Source organism: Oncorhynchus nerka, linkage group LG20, assembly GCF_034236695.1.
Source record: "Oncorhynchus nerka isolate Pitt River linkage group LG20, Oner_Uvic_2.0, whole genome shotgun sequence".
In the NCBI taxonomy this organism is placed as follows: Eukaryota; Metazoa; Chordata; class Actinopteri; order Salmoniformes; family Salmonidae; genus Oncorhynchus; species Oncorhynchus nerka.
Window position 1 is genome coordinate 29756899 of NC_088415.1, and position 19977 is coordinate 29776875.

A 19977-nucleotide genomic window follows, 5' to 3' on the forward strand; every position below is an offset into this window, starting at 1 on the left:
CGCTGTGTAACCAGAGCTTGCTGTGCCCACACTGGATGCATGACAGAGGATTCCGCGTCACCACTCTATTTTAAGTTTTAACATGCCAAGTTTCACTGACAAGTACACATAGCGGGAGAGAGGGTGAGGGTCTGGTGTTACAAGTTCAAAAGCACACACTCATTTGCGTCACTTGAGTGGGTTGAGTCACTGGCGTGATCTTCCTGTCCGGGTTGGAGCCCCCCATTTGGTTGTGCCGTGGCGGAGATCTTTGTGGGCTATACTCGGCCTTGTTTCAGGATGGTAAGTTGGTGGTTGAAGTATCCCTCTAGTGGTGTGTGGGCTATGCTTTGGCAAAGTGGGTGGGGTTATATCCTGCCTGTTTGGCCCTATCCGGGGGTATCGTCAGATAGGGCCACAGTGTCTCCCGACCCCTCCTGTCTCAGCCTCCAGTATTTATACTGCAGTAGTTTGTGTTGGGGGGCTAGGGTCAGTCTGTTATATCTGGAGTATTTATCCTGTCTTATATGGTGTCCTGTGTGAATTTAAGTATGCTCTCTCTAATTCTCTCTCTCGTTCTTTCTTTCTTTCTTTCTCTCTTTCTTTCTCTCTCTCGGAGGACCTGAGCCCTAGGACCATGCCTCAGGACTACCTGGCCTGATGACTCCTTGCTGTCCCCAGTCCACCTGGCCGTGTTGCTGCTCCAATTTCAACTGTTCTGTCTGCGGCTATGGCACACTGACCTGCTTACTGGACGTGCTACCTGTCCCAGACCTGCTGTTTTCAACTCTCTAGAGACAGCAGGAGCGGTAGAGATACTCTGAATGATCGGCGATGAAAAGTCAACTGACATTTACTCTTGAGATGCTGACCTGTTGCACCCTCGACAACCACTGTGATTATTATTATTTGACCCTGCTGGTCATCTATGAACATTTGAACATCTTGGCCATGTTCTGTTATAATCTCCAACGGGCACAGCCAGAATAGGACTGGCCACCCCTCATAGCCTGGTTCCTCTCTCAGTTTCTTCCTAGGTTCTGGCCTTTCTAGGGAGTTTTTCCTAGCCACTGTGCTTCTACACCTGCATTGCTTGCTGTTTGGGGTTTTAGGCTGGGTTTCTGTACAGCACTTTGTGACATCAGATGATGTAAGGGCTTTATAAATACATTTGATTTGATATCACATGATTTTATGGGTGTGTGGATCATGCAATGGTCCTGCTTGTCTTGCACTGCATAATTGACATCCTCCACTTCCTGACAGGGTAAGGGTTAAAACATGTAAGAAAATGTTCACTGAGGAAAAGATAATGTAATCTGAAGTATAAAATATTCTCCTTTCGCCCACTGTCATGCTCTGAAAGGGTGCCAAAACTCAACAATTGAGCTAATAGGACTTAAACTTGCTCAGCAAAGTAAACCAATCTGACCAGATACTTTTACAACATAAAGGACGTATTGAGAATAAACAAAACGTTCTGAAATGTATTTTGAGTAACCTTGAAAAGACAAGTTAACACATATCTCAGAGTTTGGAAATTTGTTTGGAGTGGCAGCTCATGGAAGCTTTTTGAGGACATCGTTTTTTTTGTACACTTTTGAGATGGTACTGGGATAGAGGCCAAGAACACACTGAACAACTGAGCCCCTGCCCCAACCTCATGCCCGAATCTCCAATGCCACCCCCTCCCCTCCCCCAAAGACACAACCAATCTATTTAGAGAATGCAATCCCAAATGTCAAAGCTTATTTCCGTGTGCAGCCAGTTAAAGACATCAAGTCAGAGAGATGAGGAGGGAAGTGTGCAGTGGGGGGCACTGGGTAAAGAGAGGAGGGAGGTGGGCAGTGGGGGGCACTGGGTAAAGAGAGGAGGGAGGTGGGCAGTGGGGGGCACTGGGTAAAGAGAGGAGGGAGGTGGGCAGTGGGGGCACTGGGTAAAGAGAGGAGGGAGGTGGGCAGTGGGGGGCACTGGGTAAAGAGAGGAGGGAGGTGGGCAGTGGGGGCACTGGGTAAAGAGAGGAGGGAGGTGGGCAGTGGGGGCACTGGGTAAAGAGGATGGAGGTGGGCAGTGGGGGCACTGGGTAAAGAGAGGATGGAGGTGGGCAGTGGGGGCACTGGGTAAAGAGGAGGGAGGTGGGCAGTGGGGGCACTGGGTAAAGAGAGGAGGGAGGTGGGCAGTGGGGGCACTGGGTAAAGAGGAGGGAGGTGGGCAGTGGGGGCACTGGGTAAAGAGGAGGGAGGTGGGCAGTGGGGGGCACTGGGTAAAGAGAGGAGGGAGGTGGGCAGTGGGGGCACTGGGTAAAGAGAGGAGGGAGGTGGGCAGTGGGGGGCACTGGGTAAAGAGAGGAGGGAGGTGTGCAGTGGGGGCACTGGGTAAAGAGAGGAGGGAGGTGGGCAGTGGGGGCACTGGGTAAAGAGAGGAGGGAGGTGGGCAGTGGGGGCACTGGGTAAAGAGAGGAGTGAGGTGGGCAGTGGGGGCACTGGGTAAAGAGAGGAGTGAGGTGGGCAGTGGGGGGCACTGGGTAAAGAGAGGAGGGAGGTGGGCAGTGGGGGCACTGGGTAAAGAGAGGAGGGAGGTGGGCAGTGGGGGGCACTGGGTAAAGAGAGGAGGGAGGTGGGCAGTGGGGGCACTGGGTAAAGAGAGGAGTGAGGTGGGCAGTGGGGGCACTGGGTAAAGAGAGGAGGGAGGTGGGCAGTGGGGGCACTGGGTAAAGAGAGGAGTGAGTTGGGCAGTGGGGGCACTGGGTAAAGAGAGGAGGGAGGTGGGCAGTGGGGGCACTGGGTAAAGAGAGGAGGGAGGTGGGCAGTGGGGGCACTGGGTAAAGAGAGGAGGGAGGTGGGCAGTGGGGGCACTGGGTAAAGAGAGGAGTGAGGTGGGCAGTGGGGGGCACTGGGTAAAGAGAGGAGGGAGGTGGGCAGTGGGGGCACTGGGTAAAGAGGGGAGTGAGGTGGGCAGTGGGGGCACTGGGTAAAGAGGAGGGAGGTGGGCAGTGGGGGCACTGGGTAAAGAGAGGAGGGAGGTGGGCAGTGGGGGGCACTGGGTAAAGAGAGGAGGGAGGTGGGCAGTGGGGGCACTGGGTAAAGAGAGGAGGGAGGTGTGCAGTGGGGGGCACTGGGTAAAGAGAGGAGGGAGGTGGGCAGTGGGGGCACTGGGTAAAGAGAGGAGGGAGGTGGGCAGTGGGGGCACTGGGTAAAGAGAGGAGTGAGGTGGGCAGTGGGGGCACTGGGTAAAGAGAGGAGTGAGGTGGGCAGTGGGGGGCACTGGGTAAAGAGAGGAGGGAGGTGGGCAGTGGGGGGCACTGGGTAAAGAGAGGAGGGAGGTGGGCAGTGGGGGCACTGGGTAAAGAGAGGAGGGAGGTGGGCAGTGGGGGCACTGGGTAAAGAGAGGAGTGAGGTGGGCAGTGGGGGCACTGGGTAAAGAGAGGAGGGAGGTGGGCAGTGGGGGCACTGGGTAAAGAGAGGAGTGAGTTGGGCAGTGGGGGCACTGGGTAAAGAGAGGAGGGAGGTGGGCAGTGGGGGCACTGGGTAAAGAGAGGAGGGAGGTGGGCAGTGGGGGCACTGGGTAAAGAGAGGAGGGAGGTGGGCAGTGGGGGCACTGGGTAAAGAGAGGAGTGAGGTGGGCAGTGGGGGCACTGGGTAAAGAGAGGAGGGAGGTGGGCAGTGGGGGCACTGGGTAAAGAGAGGAGTGAGGTGGGCAGTGGGGGCACTGGGTAAAGAGAGGAGGGAGGTGGGCAGTGGGGGCACTGGGTAAAGAGAGGAGGGAGGTGGGCAGTGGGGGGCACTGGGTAAAGAGAGGAGGGAGGTGGGCAGTGGGGGCACTGGGTAAAGAGAGGAGGGAGGTGGGCAGTGGGGGCACTGGGTAAAGAGAGGAGTGAGGTGGGCAGTGGGGGCACTGGGTAAAGAGAGGAGGGAGGTGGGCAGTGGGGGGCACTGGGTAAAGAGAGGAGTGAGGTGGGCAGTGGGGGCACTGGGTAAAGAGAGGAGGGAGGTGGGCAGTGGGGGGCACTGGGTAAAGAGAGGAGGGAGGTGGGCAGTGGGGGGCACTGGGTAAAGAGAGGGAGGTGGGCAGTGGGGGCACTGGGTAAAGAGAGGAGGGAGGTGGGCAGTGGGGGCACTGGGTAAAGAGAGGAGGGAGGTGGGCAGTGGGGGCACTGGGTAAAGAGAGGAGGGAGGTGGGCAGTGGGGGGCACTGGGTAAAGAGAGGAGGGAGGTGGGCAGTGGGGGCACTGGGTAAAGAGAGGAGGGAGGTGGGCAGTGGGGGCACTGGGTAAAGAGAGGAGGGAGGTGGGCAGTGGGGGGCACTGGGTAAAGAGAGGAGGGAGGTGGGCAGCGGGGGCACTGGGTAAAGAGAGGAGGGAGGGGGCAGCGGGGGGCACTGGGTAAAGAGAGGAGGGAGGTGGGCAGCGGGGGGCACTGGGTAAAGAGAGGAGGGAGTTGGGAAGTAGGGGAACATTGGGTATAGAGGAGAGAGGTTTTATTTTGTGAAAATGTTTTTTAAACAGGGAAATCCCATTGAGACCAAGGTCTCTTTTACAAGGGAGCCCTGCACATAATCATACAAATTCACAATATTTACAATTCCAACACCATAAAACATACAATATTTACAAGCAATTTAATACAAGTAACTAACAAAACAGGATCATGAAAAACAAACATTCTTCAGTAAAAAATAATAATAAAGCCATCCAGTCTAAATAAATGCAATCTCCCTAACTCAGTGGAAACCTAAGGGATCTCCAGAGTTAGCTATCCCTGTGATCGGGTCTGGTGACTCGTATGTCTGTAATATAACAACGACGTAAGACAACGTTTCCCAACTCCAGTTCTCCAGTACTCCCAACATTTTTATTGTAGCCCTGGACAAGCACACCGCTTTGAACTTGACAATGAATCATCAAGCCCTCGTTAAGTTTAATCAGGTGAGTTTGTCTGGGGCTACGACAAAAATGTATGCTGTTGGGGAAACTGGAGGACTGGAGTTGCTAAACACTGAAGCAAGTTATGGTGGAAGTTTGTACAAGAGGGATTTATAAACAAAAAAAGAGCACTGAGAATGGTAGCTGACTCTATAGCCACTCCTATCTGTCATATTTTGAATCTGGTTCTAGAGGAAAGTCTTTGTCTTCAGGCCTGGAGGGAAGTAATTCCGGTACTCAAGAGTGGTAAAAGCCTTTACTAGTTCTAACAGCAGACCTATAAGCTTGCTGCCAGCTCTTAGCAAACTATCTTCTTATTATCAATTTCTTTCAACCAATCATCCGTCATTTGTTTCAGCGCAGTACATGTTGAGTGCCCTTCTCTCTAAGCAAACTGACCAAATACAATGCTATTTCTCTGTAAACAAAATAACAACAGACTTTCAGCATGCTTATAGAGAAGGGCACTCAACATGTACTGCACTGAAACAAATGACGGATGATTGGTTGAAAGAAATTGATAATAAGAAGATTGTTGGAGCGGTACTATTAGATATCAGTGCAACCTTTGATATTATTGACCATAACCTGTTTGTTGAAAAAAACGTATGTGTTATGGCTTTTCAACCTCTGCCATATCGTGGATTCAGAGCTATCTATCTAATAGAACTCAAAAGGTTTCTTTAATGGAATCTTCTCTAATGTCAAACATGTAAAGTGTGGTGTATCACAGGGCAGCTCTCTAGCCCCTCTACTCTTTTCTATTTTTTACCAATGACCTGTGTGTCCATGTATGCTGATGATTCAACCATATACGCTTTAGCAACCACAGCTAATTAAGTCAATGAAACCCTTAAGAGTTGCAGTCTTTTTTTTGGAATGGCCAGTAATAAACTGGTCCTGAACATCTCTAAAGCTAAGAGCATTGTATTTGGTACAAATCATTCCTTATATTCTTATACTTCAGCTGAATCTGATAATGAATGGTGTGGCTGTTGGACAACTTCAGGAGACTAAATGACTTGGTGTTACGTTAGATTGTAAAATGTCAAGGTCAAAACATATAGATTCAATGGTTGTAAAGATGGGGAGAGGTCTGTCCGTAATAAAGAGATGATCTGCTTTTTTGACACCACACTCCAAAAAGCAAGTTCTGCAGGCTCTAGTTTTGTCTAATCTTGATTATTGTCCAGTTGTGTGATCCAGTGCTGCAAGGAAAGACCTAGTTAAGCTGCAGCTGGTCCAGAACAGAGTTGCACATTTTGCTCTTCATTGTAATCAGAGGGCTGATTTAAATACTATGCATGCCAGTCTCTCTAGGCTAAGAGTTGAGGAGAGACTGACTGCATCACCTCTTCCTTTTATAAGAAACATGAATGTGTTGGAAATCCCAGATGATTTGCATAGTCCACTTACACACAGCTCTTACCCCACCAGACATGCCACCAGGGTTTTTTTCACAGTCCCCAAATCCAGAACAAATTCAGGAAAGCGTACAGTATTATATAGAGTCCTTATTACATGGAACTTCCTTCCATCTCATATTGCTCAAATAAACAGCAAACCTGGTTTCAAAAAACAAATAAAGCAACACCTCCCTGCACAACGAATCTCCCCTATTTGACCTTGATTTGATAGTTTGTGTGTATGCATTGATATGTAGGCTATGTGTGGCTTAATTTAAAAAACAATGTAGTTCTGTCCTTGAGCTGTCTATTGATGTTCTGTTTTATGTTTTGTGTGGACCCCAGGAAGAGTAGCTGCTGCTTTTGCAACAGGTAATGATTGATTTACGTGACTTAAGAGGGGCTACCCTACTTTCTGATACAGAATGCAGTGATGTCTACTGAACCTATTGCACGTAATAAAGTGTAGTGCGCTATGATAGACCGTACTCAATGGCTTCAATAGTGGCAGCTGCATTCATATAGACCCCTCAAACTCAACCCTTGACTTCGAAGCCAGTTCCACTACCTTTTTTCATTGTTCCCCTCTAATCAGGGACTGATTTAGACATGGGACACCAGGTTTCTGCAATTGATTATCAGGTAGAAAAGAAAACCAGCAGGCTCCAGACCTCATAGGGTAGGAGTTGAATACCTAAATCATCAATATGCTTTTTGAAAGATAGCTTTTTTGGGGGGCATCATCCAATACACACTACCATTCAAAAGTTTGGGGTCACTTAGAAATGCCCTTGTTATTGAAAGAAAAGCACATTTCTTGTCCATTAAAATAACATCAAATTGATCAGAAATACAGTGTAGACATTGTTAATGTTGTAAAGTACTATTGTAGCTGGAAACGGCCGATTTTTTATGGAATATCTACATAGGCGTATATTATCCGCAACCATCACGCCTGTGTTCCAAAGGCACGTTGTGTTAGCTAATCCAAGTATATCATTTTAAAAGGCTAATTGATCATTAGAAAACCTTTTTTCAATTATGTTAGCACAGCTGAAAACTGTTGTTCTGATTAATGAAGCAATAAACCTGTCCTTCTTTAGACTAATTGAGTATCTGGAGCATCAGCATTTGTGGGTTTGATTACATGCTCAAAATGGCCAGAAACAAATAACTTTCTTCTGAAACTCGTCAGTCTATTCTTGTTCTGAGAAATGAAGGCTATTCCATGCGAGAAATTGCCAAGAAACTGAAGATCTCGTACAACACTGTGTACTACTTACATTAGAGTGTATAGTTTGAGAAACAGATGCCTCACAAGTCCTCAACTGGCAGCTTCAATGAAGAGTACCCGCAGAACACCAGTGTCAACGTCAACAGTGAAGAGGCGACTCCGGGATGCTGGCCTTCTAGGCAGAGTTGCAAAGAAAAAGCCATACTCAGACTGGCCAATAAAAAGAAAAGATTAAGATGGGCAAAAGAACACAGACACTGGATAGAGGAACTCTATCTAGAAGGCCAGCATCCCGGAGTCGCCTCGTCACTGTTGACGTTGAGACTGGTGTTTTGCGGGTACTATTTATTGAATCTACAAGCACTAATTATGGTCAATTTAGACTGAGAATAGTATCTAGTTATGGTAAGGGGTGAAATAAGTATAGCCAGTTATAATTGTAACGGTTTAGCAGATTGTAAAAAAAGAAGATCAATCTTTACATGGCTAAAGAAAAAGGAATATAGCATATACTGTTTACAGGAAACTCACTCTACATCCTTAGATGAAGTTGTGTGGAAAAAGGAATATAGCATATACTGTTTACAGGAAACTCACTCTACATCCTTAGATGAAGTTGTGTGGAAAAAGGAATATAGCATATACTGTTTACAGGAAACTCACTCTACATCCTTAGATGAAGTTGTGTGGAAAAAGGAATATAGCATATACTGTTTACAGGAAACTCACTCTACATCCTTAGATGAAGTTGTGTGGAAAAAGGAATATAACATATACTGTTTACAGGAAACTCACTCTACATCCTTAGATGAAGTTGTGTGGAAAAAGGAATATAGCATATACTGTTTACAGGAAACTCACTCTACATCCTTAGATGAAGTTGTGTGGAAAAAGGAATATAGCATATACTGTTTACAGGAAACTCACTCTACATCCTTAGATGAAGTTGTGTGGAAAAAGGAATATAACATATACTGTTTACAGGAAACTCACTCTACATCCTTAGATGAAGTTGTGTGGAAAAAGGAATATAGCATATACTGTTTACAGGAAACTCACTCTACATCCTTAGATGAAGTTGTGTGGAAAAAGGAATATAACATATACTGTTTACAGGAAACTCACTCTACATCCTTAGATGAAGTTGTGTGGAAAAAGGAATATAGCATATACTGTTTACAGGAAACTCACTCTACATCCTTAGATGAAGTTGTGTGGAAAAAGGAATATAACATATACTGTTTACAGGAAACTCACTCTACATCCTTAGATGAAGTTGTGTGGAAAAAGGAATATAACATATACTGTTTACAGGAAACTCACTCTACATCCTTAGATGAAGTTGTGTGGAAAAAGGAATATAGCATATACTGTTTACAGGAAACTCACTCTACATCCTTAGATGAAGTTGTGTGGAAAAAGGAATATAACATATACTGTTTACAGGAAACTCACTCTACATCCTTAGATGAAGTTGTGTGGAAAAAGGAATATAACATATACTGTTTACAGGAAACTCACTCTACATCCTTAGATGAAGTTGTGTGGAAAAAGGAATATAGCATATACTGTTTACAGGAAACTCACTCTACATCCTTAGATGAAGTTGTGTGGAAAAAGGAATATAGCATATACTGTTTACAGGAAACTCACTCTACATCCTTAGATGAAGTTGTGTGGAAAAAGGAATATAGCATATACTGTTTACAGGAAACTCACTCTACATCCTTAGATGAAGTTGTGTGGAAAAAGGAATATAGCATATACTGTTTACAGGAAACTCACTCTACATCCTTAGATGAAGTTGTGTGGAAAAAGGAATATAGCATATACTGTTTACAGGAAACTCACTCTACATCCTTAGATGAAGTTGTGTGGAAAAAGGAATATAGCATATACTGTTTACAGGAAACTCACTCTACATCCTTAGATGAAGTTGTGTGGAAAAAGGAATATAGCATATACTGTTTACAGGAAACTCACTCTACATCCTTAGATGAAGTTGTGTGGAAAAAGGAATATAGCATATACTGTTTACAGGAAACTCACTCTACATCCTTAGATGAAGTTGTGTGGAAAAAGGAATATAGCATATACTGTTTACAGGAAACTCACTCTACATCCTTAGATGAAGTTGTGTGGAAAAAGGAATATAGCATATACTGTTTACAGGAAACTCACTCTACATCCTTAGATGAAGTTGTGTGGAAAAAGGAATATAGCATATACTGTTTACAGGAAACTCACTCTACATCCTTAGATGAAGTTGTGTGGAAAAAGGAATATAGCATATACTGTTTACAGGAAACTCACTCTACATCCTTAGATGAAGTTGTGTGGAAAAAGGAATATAGCATATACTGTTTACAGGAAACTCACTCTACATCCTTAGATGAAGTTGTGTGGAAAAAGGAATATAGCATATACTGTTTACAGGAAACTCACTCTACATCCTTAGATGAAGTTGTGTGGAAAAAGGAATGGGGTGGTGAACGCCCTGACCTTAGAGAGCCCTGACCTTAGAGAGACGTTTTATTTCTCTATTTGGTTAGGTCGGGGTGTGATTTGGGTGGGCATTCTAGTTTTTTCTATTTCTTTCTTGGCTGGGTATGGTTCCCAATCAGAGGCAGCTGTCTATCGTTGTCTCTGATTGGGGATCATACTTAGGCAGCCTTTTTACAGAGGAAGAACTTTAGAGCTGCCTTGCCCTATAAAAACACTCACAAAATTTCAGTTTGCTATTCACAAGATGCATTGCCTGATGTGAACCATGCCTCGAACAAAAGAGAGCTCAGAAGACCTAAGATTAAGGATTGTTGACTTTCACAAAGCTGGAAAGGGTTACGAAAGTATCTCTAAAAGCCTTGATGTTCATCAGTCCATGGTAAGACAAACTGTCTATAAATGGAGAAAGTTCAGGACTGTTACTACTCTCCCTAGGAGTTGCCGTCCTGCAAAGATGAATGCAAGAGCACAGCGCAGAATGTTCAATGAGGTTAAGAAGAATCCTAGAGTGTCAGCTCAGAAATCTCTGTAAGATGCTAACATCTCTGTTGACGAGTCTACGATACGTAAAACACTAAACAGGAATGGTGTTCATGGGAGGACACCATGGAAGAAGCCACTGCTGTCCAAAAACATTGCTGCACGTCTGAAGTTCGAAAAAGAGCTTCTGGGAAAATATTCTGTGGACAGATGAAACTAAAGTTGAGTTGTTTGGAAGGAACACACAACACTATATTTGTGGAGAAAAAATAAAAATAAAATATGCTTTCTGGAGTGGCCCAGTCAAAGTCCTGACCTCAACCCGCTTGAGATGCTGTGGCATGACCTCAAGAGAGCGGTTCACACCAGACATCCCAAGAATATTGCTGAACTGAAACAGCTTTGTCAAGAGGAATGGTCCAGAATTCCTCCTGACCGTTATGCAGGTCTGATCTGCAACTACAGAAAATGTTTGCCAAAGGAGGGTCAACCAGTTATTAAATCCAAGGGTTCACATACTTTTCCCACCCTGCCCTGTGAATGTTTACACAGTGTGTTCAATAAAGACATGAACATTTATAATTGTTTGTGTGTTATTAGTTTAAGCAGAATGTGTTTGTCTATTGTTGTAACTTAGATGAAGATCAGATCAAATTTTATGACCAATTTATGCAGAAGTCCAGGTAATTCCAAAGGGTTCACATACACTTTCTTGCCACTGTAGACAGTAAAAGGTACAGGGCCCAAAATGGATTTAAGACCATCAGAAGAAACACATTGTGTCCTGTCTTCCAGGTAGTTTTCCAACCAAATGTAGGCTGCCTGACCCAGGTTAATTTCAGACGGTTTAAGAATTAATAACGAATGGTCAAGTGTCTTTAGCCTTCGGCGGGTCTATAAAAAGGGCAGCACAATGCTGCCTTTTGTCCATGCCATTTACAATGTAATTTACCACCCAAAGAAGGAACATAAATAGTGCTATGACCTGGCCTAAACCTGGCTGATTGACACTTAGAAAACATTTTAAAGTTAGAAAAGATCTAAGCTGAAAATATCAAATTTTCGCTAGGCAAGACAGTTTGAGAGATTGGGCGATAATTATTCATGTTAGATGGGTCACCACTTATGTAGAGAGGCAGCACATGGGCAGCCTTCCAGACCCTAGCGGTAGCACCTGAGATAGTTATCAGGTTAAAAATGTGTCAATGATTCCACAATTAGGGAGCAGAAAGCTGCAGCAAGAAAGGATCAAGCAAATCAGCCCCAATGGATTTATTTTTATCTTAAGCAGTGCGTCTAGCACATCACAAGAAGAACGTAGAGCAAGGCATTGGGTAGAGAGGAGGTGGGCAGTGGGGGACATTGGGTAGAGAGGAGGGAGGTGGGCAGTGGGAGGCATTGGGTAGAGAGGAGGTGGGCAGTGGGGGACATTGGGTAGAGAGGAGGGAGGTGGGCAGTGGGAGGCATTGGGTAGAGAGGAGGTGGGCAGTGGGGGACATTGGGTAGAGAGGAGGGAGGTGGGCAGTGGGAGGCATTGGGTAGAGAGGAGGGAGGTGGGCAGTGGGAGGCATTGGGTAGAGAGGAGGTGGGCAGTGGGGGACATTGGGTAGAGAGGAGGGAGGTGGGCAGTGGGGGACATTGGGTAGAGAGGAGGGAGGTGGGCAGTGGGGGACATTGGGTAGAGAGGAGGGAGGTGGGCAGTGGGGGACATTGGGTAGAGAGGAGGGAGGTGGGCAGTGGGGGACATTGGGTAGAGAGGAGGGAGGTGGGCAGTGGGGGACATTGGGTAAAGAGGAGGGAGGTAGGCAGTGGGAGGCATTGGGTAAAGAGGAGGGAGGTAGGCAGTGGGAGGCATTGGGTAGAGAGGAGGTGGGCAGTGGGGGACATTGGGTAGAGAGGAGGGAGGTGGGCAGTGGGGGACATTGGGTAGAGAGGAGGGAGGTGGGCAGTGGGGGACATTGGGTAGAGAGGAGGGAGGTGGGCAGTGGGGGACATTGGGTAGAGAGGAGGGAGGTGGGCAGTGGGGGACATTGGGTAGAGAGGAGGGAGGTGGGCAGTGGGGGACATTGGGTAGAGAGGAGGGAGGTGGGCAGTGGGGAACATTGGGTAGAGAGGAGGGAGGTGGGCAGTGGGGGACATTGGGTAGAGAGGAGGGAGGTGGGCAGTGGGAGGCATTGAGTAGAGAGGAGGTGGGCAGTGGGAGGCATTGGGTAGAGAGGAGGGAGGTGGGCAGTGGGAGGCATTGGGTAGAGAGGAGGGAGGTGGGCAGTGGGGGACATTGGGTAGAGAGGAGGGAGGTGGGCAGTGGGGGACATTGGGTAGAGAGGAGGTGGGCAGTGGGGGACATTGGGTAGAGAGGAGGGAGGTGGGCAGTGGGGGACATTGAGTAGAGAGGAGGGAGGTGGGCAGTGGGAGGCATTGGGTAGAGAGGAGGGAGGTGGGCAGTGGGAGGCATTGGGTAGAGAAGAGGGAGGTGGGCAGTGGGGGACATTGGGTAGAGAGGAGGGAGGTGGGCAGTGGGGGACATTGGGTAGAGAGGAGGGAGGTGGGCAGTGGGGGACATTGGGTAGAGAGGAGGTGGGCAGTGGGGGACATTGGGTAGAGAGGAGGGAGGTGGGCAGTGGGAGGCATTGGGTAGAGAGGAGGGAGGTGGGCAGTGGGGGACATTGGGTAGAGAGGAGGGAGATGGGCAGTGGGGGACATTGGGTAGAGAGGAGGTGGGCAGTGGGGGACATTGGGTAGAGAGGAGGGAGGTGGGCAGTGGGGGACATTGGGTAGAGAGGAGGGAGGTGGGCAGTGGGGGACATTGGGTAGAGAGGAGGGAGGTGGGCAGTGGGAGGCATTGGGTAAAGAGAGGAGGGAGGTGGGCAGTGGGGGACATTGGGTAGAGAGGAGGGAGGTGGGCAGTGGGAGGCATTGGGTAGAGAGGAGGTGGGCAGTGGGGGACATTGGGTAGAGAGGAGGGAGGTGGGCAGTGGGAGGCATTGGGTAGAGAGGAGGGAGGTGGGCAGTGGGAGGCATTGGGTAGAGAGGAGGTGGGCAGTGGGGGACATTGGGTAGAGAGGAGGGAGGTGGGCAGTGGGGGACATTGGGTAGAGAGGAGGGAGGTGGGCAGTGGGGGACATTGGGTAGAGAGGAGGGAGGTGGGCAGTGGGGGACATTGGGTAGAGAGGAGGGAGGTGGGCAGTGGGGGACATTGGGTAGAGAGGAGGGAGGTGGGCAGTGGGGGACATTGGGTAGAGAGGAGGGAGGTGGGCAGTGGGGACATTGGGTAAAGAGGAGGGAGGTAGGCAGTGAGAGGCATTGGGTAAAGAGGAGGGAGGTAGGTAGTGGGAGGCATTGGGTAGAGAGGAGGTGGGCAGTGGTGGACATTGGGTAGAGAGGAGGGAGGTGGGCAGTGGGGGACATTGGGTAGAGAGGAGGGAGGTGGGCAGTGGGGGACATTGGGTAGAGAGGCGGGAGGTGGGCAGTGGGGGACATTGGGTAGAGAGGAGGGAGGTGGGCAGTGGGGACATTGGGTAGAGAGGAGGGAGGTGGGCAGTGGGGGACATTGGGTAGAGAGGAGGGAGGTGGGCCGTGGGAGGCACTGGGTAAAGAGAGGAGGGAGGTGGGCAGTGGGGGACATTGGGTAGAGAGGAGGGAGGTGGGCAGTGGGAGGCTTTCGGTAGAGAGGAGGGAGGTGGGCAGTGGGGGGCATTGGGTAGAGAGGAGGGAGGTGGGCAGTGGGGGACATTGGGTAGAGAGGAGGGAGGTGGGCAGTGCGAGCATTGGCACAGCAGTTTCCCCTATACTCTAAAAAGGAATATCAGATCATATAAAGGACTGATCCCTGGCCCCAACTGGTCATTTTGAAGCAGATTACCAATAACGATAAACATGAGTTCTGTCCGCATTATTGGCAAAGTGATATTAAACTGCACTCTAAACAGGACGTCTTGCACATCACAAGTAGAAAGTTGTTGAAGTGAAAACAAAGATTCACTAGCAGTTGACAGAGATTACATCCTGCCAAATAGACGCCGTGGGAGGCGTTGGGTAGAGAGGGAGGTGGGCAGTGGGGGACATTGGGTAGAGAAGGAGGGGGTGGGCAGTGGGGGACATTGGGTAGAGAAGGAGGGGGTGGGCAGTGGGGGACATTGGGTAGAGAAGGAGGGGGTGGGCAGTGGGGGACATTGGGTAGAGAAGGAGGGGGTGGGCAGTGGGGGACATTGGGTAGAGAAGGAGGGGGTGGGCAGTGGGGGACATTGGGTAGAGAGGAGGGAGGTAGGCAGTGGGGGGAATTGGCACAGCAGTTTTCCTTAGGACTGATTCCTGGCCCCAACTGGTCATCTTGAAGCAGATTAGAAATAACGATACACATGATCTCTTTCCGCATTATTGGCAAAGTGATATTTATTAAATGTTTTATTTAACCTTTATTTAACTAGGCAAGTCAGCTAAGAACAAATTCTTATTTACAATGACGGCCTACATATAAAACTGTACTGTACATTGTATTGTCATTATCATGAATCATGGATGATATACTCAAATTAATTTCTAATTATCAAAGGAATATGGCATGACATTGTAAAAATAAGCATATACAACAGAGCACAGCCTTATGAACAACGGTTTCCTGGAAATATTATGTCCAAAATGTCCTGAAAAAATGTATTTCACAATTTCCCATAAAATGTTTAAGCTATAGCACTAAAGAGCCACACTAGCCCAACATACATCATTATGCGAGAATAGTACCAATTAGCCTATTGCATATCTTGTATAGAGGGCCCATATTTTTGCACCTCAACATTCTGGAGTTAAATTTACCATCTCACTTCTAAGCAACAAATCACAACTGTCAGAATTTGTTATGAACAATGCAACTGAACAACCAACTTCCCCAAAAAACTGAACAATTGATATCAATAAGTAGTCTTTTAATTTGGGTTAGATTTAATTCTATTACATGAAATACAGTCCTCTAATCTTCTACTTAACACTACTGATTACAGCTCAGACACCACTTAGATTCAAACAACCGAGTGCAAACAAACACACATGAACAAACATGACCTCTTTCAACTATCTGTCCTCCTTGTCTGTTCTGGTCTGTAGCTCACCATTAAGCTATGAGGCTGGGAGCAGCTGGACATGTGGTTTGCGTTGCAGAATGGGAAGGGTTCTAATTTTCAACTCTCACATTTCTCCTAACATTAACCCGTCTCGGGAGGAGGGCCTGGCAGGCTGAAGAAAAGTTTGACAACAGGTGTTCCACTTCTTTTACTCCAGCAGTTTACATTATGTATTTAGTCTAGTGCACATTCTAGCCTAATTCACTCCTGTCCCAAAACTATCCAAAACAAAAGCACATGTAGCCTACTTAAAATAATATACAACCTCAGTCCCAATAGTTTTGGCGCAGGAGTGAATTAGAATGTGTGCTAAACACAATGTAAACTACCCATTTTTATTTGGTATACAAACGACTTATCTGTTGACTATTGAGACTAAGAATTTGAGTGGAAAAATGACAAAACCTTTGCTCCCCCTTGTGGGGTGACCGAGCTTAGATATCCAACACCATATTTTCAGTTCAAGCTTCATTTGTACAGTGCGAGCCATAGAAATAGAACGGATAGAGTGAGTGTCCCCATTCAAGTCAAATATGACATAATAGGTGGATTGGCGGCCATTGGGAGTGCACACATAGGAGCAAAGCAGGAATTGTACCCACCAATCTGTGCTGTAATTTGTTGAATCAACTCAACATTACAAAAAAATACATTCCATTGCATGAGCCACATTTGTTAGCATCATTTCAATGAACAATCTACATTACCATGGAAATGATTGCATCACAATTCCAGACAGCCATTGCGAGTGTACCACATTAGTTTACCAGTAAAATTGCCAGGATTAGAGGTTCCAAGCCTGTTCTTTTGATTCTATTTCTATGGTATGAGCATCCTATTCAGTTGAAGGTGTTATTAGCAGTAACAAAATGTATTTAAGAATATCCATTCCCTACAACATCTAATCAGAGCACTAGTTTGGATAACTTGTCAGGGGTGCTGTGGAAGTACATTTACAAGCATTTTGCTGTCAAGATTCATGATGAACAAGTGTCAGTAGCTAATAAGGGATTACTGTACTGTTCGACAAGGCTGGAGACTCAAAACCAAAAGTATTTGGTCAATCGAAGGCAAATCATATAACAGTTGTGGAATGCTCTAGAACTTGGCGTACTGGAGCTTTGGACAGTTTACCAGACTGTTTATATTTTCCGTTCCGATAGGGATCCCCCTTCCTGTCAGAAAGATACACAAAAACACCCAGAGCCAAAAATATCTGACAGTTTACTGATGCAAGTGAACCAATGTTGATAGTATTTGGTTAGCTCGAACAAACTAAGTAGCTAAGAGTTTATGTCAACTTGGATTTTAATTTATACCCAAATTAGACTATTTATTTTTCTTGACGCAACAATGCCATTTTGAAAATAAATAACACAATGCATACAAAGTTGTCAATTTATCCATTGTATTCAAGTATCGTAAAAGACAAACAAAATGCCATTTTAAGCATAAATATAGCAAACCTACTGATAAACTTCCCGAGTCTAATCTGTGCAATTTTCACACAGATCAGCCCTCAATCTTTTTTTGAGAGGAGTGGGATAATAAAACTTCCCTGCAGTAGTAGTTACCCAAGGGAATTCAAATTGGCCTTACTCACTCCACGGTGCTCCTCACAAGACCGTTTCCATCCCTTTCAGAGCATTGTGCCTTCAGTATAGTGGACGGCTCCCAGCATCGGATCTAAGAGGTAGGTAAGCGAACTTTATTCACAGTCTATGCATGTGATATTCTGGCATCGGAACCAACGGATTATTACAATGATCTTGAGAAAATGTCCAACTTCGAACCATCTACTTTTGACGCCAAATAGGTGAATTTTGCTGGCAACTGGATGCTTTGTTCATTAATGCCTTTGATAACATTTTATACAACTATTAAGTTTTACCCTCAATATATGAATTGTTTGTTTACATCCTTGAGTATCGTTAAGCATTATTTGAAAATACTGTAAATTCCAACTCGATGATTGCATTAAACGTACAAATATGTCATTTTGACTGCCCTCAAGACACAAAGCTGGCCAAGACAGTGAGCAGACAAACTATTTACAGAGAATGGTAATGAGGGTCATTAGTCTGTCCCCACCACATCCCCTGTTTGTACAGTAATGGAGGCTCTTACCTAGAGATATCAGCACCTACAGTAACGCTTCATTTTTGTTCTCATCCCTTAATTTTCTGAATACAGAATAAGAATGGAGGTTAAGGTATCAGTGGAGGGAGTCCCACGTGTTGTCTGTGGAGTTACTGAGAAAACCACATGCCAGGAAGTAGTCATAGCTTTGGCTCAATCCCTTGGTGAGTACACATCTGGCGGCATTTACATTTTAGGGTCTCATTTCACTGTATACTTTACTTGATTTCCCATACAAATCAATCTTTTCAGGTAATAAATTCATCCTAATTATCTTCCTCTGCTTAGGTCGTCCTGGGCGCTACACACTTCAGGAGAAATTCAAAGAGTTTGAGCGAAATATGACGCCTAATGAACGGCTTCTGGAGTCTCTTGAGAAGTACGGCCAGCAGGCCAGAGAGATCCAGCTCACCCTGCTGCACAATGGGCCATCCCTCTGGGAAGGGCCTAGCAGAGGGAAAGGCGGCAGATACGAGGCTGGCCCTCAGCTTAGGAGAGCAGATGCTGGGGGCAAGGTACAAAGGGTTAGCGGTGGGCTTAGTTTACACCGTCAAAGCCTACCTCCCTTATCATGCCTGCGGCAACAAGCCGAACAGCGACCGGAAGAACCAAAAAAGCCCAAAAGAAAGTCCCTGACCCTGATGGAGGAGGCTTGGGGATGGCTGGAGAGCATAGGAAGGGGCACAGTGAACCAATCAGGCCGCGAAAAGGGTAGCAGGATGGACACGGTTAAAAGGGATGGTTGTTCCCTGAATGTTACGGTCACTGTTGCCAAGGATCCCTCCACTCCTGGGGTTTTGCAGAGCAAATTTAGAGAAAAGAGTGCTAAGTCCACTGAGCACCAGCGAATCTCCTGCTGCATGGGAGACCAGGGCAGGGACAGAGAGAAAAGTAACCTTTTCAATTCTGATGAAGGTAATGATATCCAACATGTTACGAAACACCCAGAGGTTAGCATGGCAAAGATAAAAGCTGAGGGCCAGCAGAATCCAACCAGTGCCCTTAAGATGGTTGATGAAAAAAGGAAGTTAAGAGCACTAGTTGCTATCCAACAGGCTAGTCTGAAAGAGCTGCAGGTCCAAATAACCTGCACGGATAGCCAAATTCATGAGCTGGAGGAGCAACGAAAGGCCAGGCAAGCTGACCAAGAGGCCCAGCAAAAAATAGTGGAGGAGGCAGAGCACCTGGAATTTTGGAAAAATGAGCTGAAGGCCGAGGAGGGATATGAGAAAGACTTGCAGGAACAGTTCCTGGAGATGAAGGTGAAAGCTGTGGAGTGTAAGGCCAAGTTAGAAGAGTACAAACGCAAAATGCAAGGTCTTGATTCTTCAAGGGACAGGAGAACTGTTCAAGAGGAGCAAGTGAACATTCCAAGCCAAGATGCCACATCTCCTGCTGCTGCAGGGTGGACAAGGCTGAATGAGGCCATGAATCAATCAAGAGCTCTTACAGTCAGTGTGGTAAATACTGACAGGAAGTTTGCGCCCAGAGTGGACACCAGTCATCCTCATGCTGTAGTTCTTCCAAACCAGATCAAGGAATTGCAGCCCTCAGGGCCAAGTCAGCTAAGGGACTGGTGGACATGCTTGTCTGAAGCTCAGAGTCCAAATCCAGAAACACAACCAAGGGTTGTGCATATCTCTGAAATAATGATACATCTGGGCAGCACCAGAGTTTGAAAAGAGGTTGAGAAAAAACAGAAACTTATCTGTAAAAACCAAGCACAATAAAGCCTTAGCGTTCACCGAGGACTGCGAGGCAACAAACATGGGCACAGACATGCATAGACACACGTACACATGGATTTTGTACTGTAGATGTGTTAATGGTGGAGTAGGGGCCTGAGGGCACACAGTGTGTTGTGAAATATGTGAATGTAATGTAATGTTTTTAAAATTGTATAAACTGCCTTGGTTTTGCTGGACCCCAGGAGGAGTAGCTGCTGCCATAGGGATCCATAATAAATACATGATTTTGTTTGCAGTTTCACATTTCTATACTGACTGTTCTGTTGCTATAAAAATAAAAAGGCTAAAAATTTGTCCTACCAAGAGTTTCTTAATATCTTTTAAATCTTAATTTTGTTCCACTGTTCAGGCACCTTGGTTTGAAAAGAGGTAAGGACAGCATTTCCTTTTTACTGCACTGTCAAATGATATTTTCAAGCCTATACAAAAGAAAACATTTTAAATAAGT

General features: G+C 46.6%; 1 protein-coding gene across 1 annotated transcript; it reads left to right on the plus strand.

Moving 5' to 3' along the window:
• The first annotated feature begins 17166 nt into the window (after positions 1–17166).
• On the plus strand, positions 17167–19821 carry rassf11 (Ras association domain family member 11). The gene is made up of 3 exons (XM_029621965.2): positions 17167–17335; positions 17836–17945; positions 18070–19821. Exons 2-3 carry the CDS (start codon positions 17843–17845, stop codon positions 19458–19460), a joined length of 1494 nt encoding a protein of 497 aa, XP_029477825.1. The 5' UTR covers positions 17167–17335; positions 17836–17842; the 3' UTR covers positions 19461–19821.
• Positions 19822–19977: the final 156 nt, after the last annotated feature.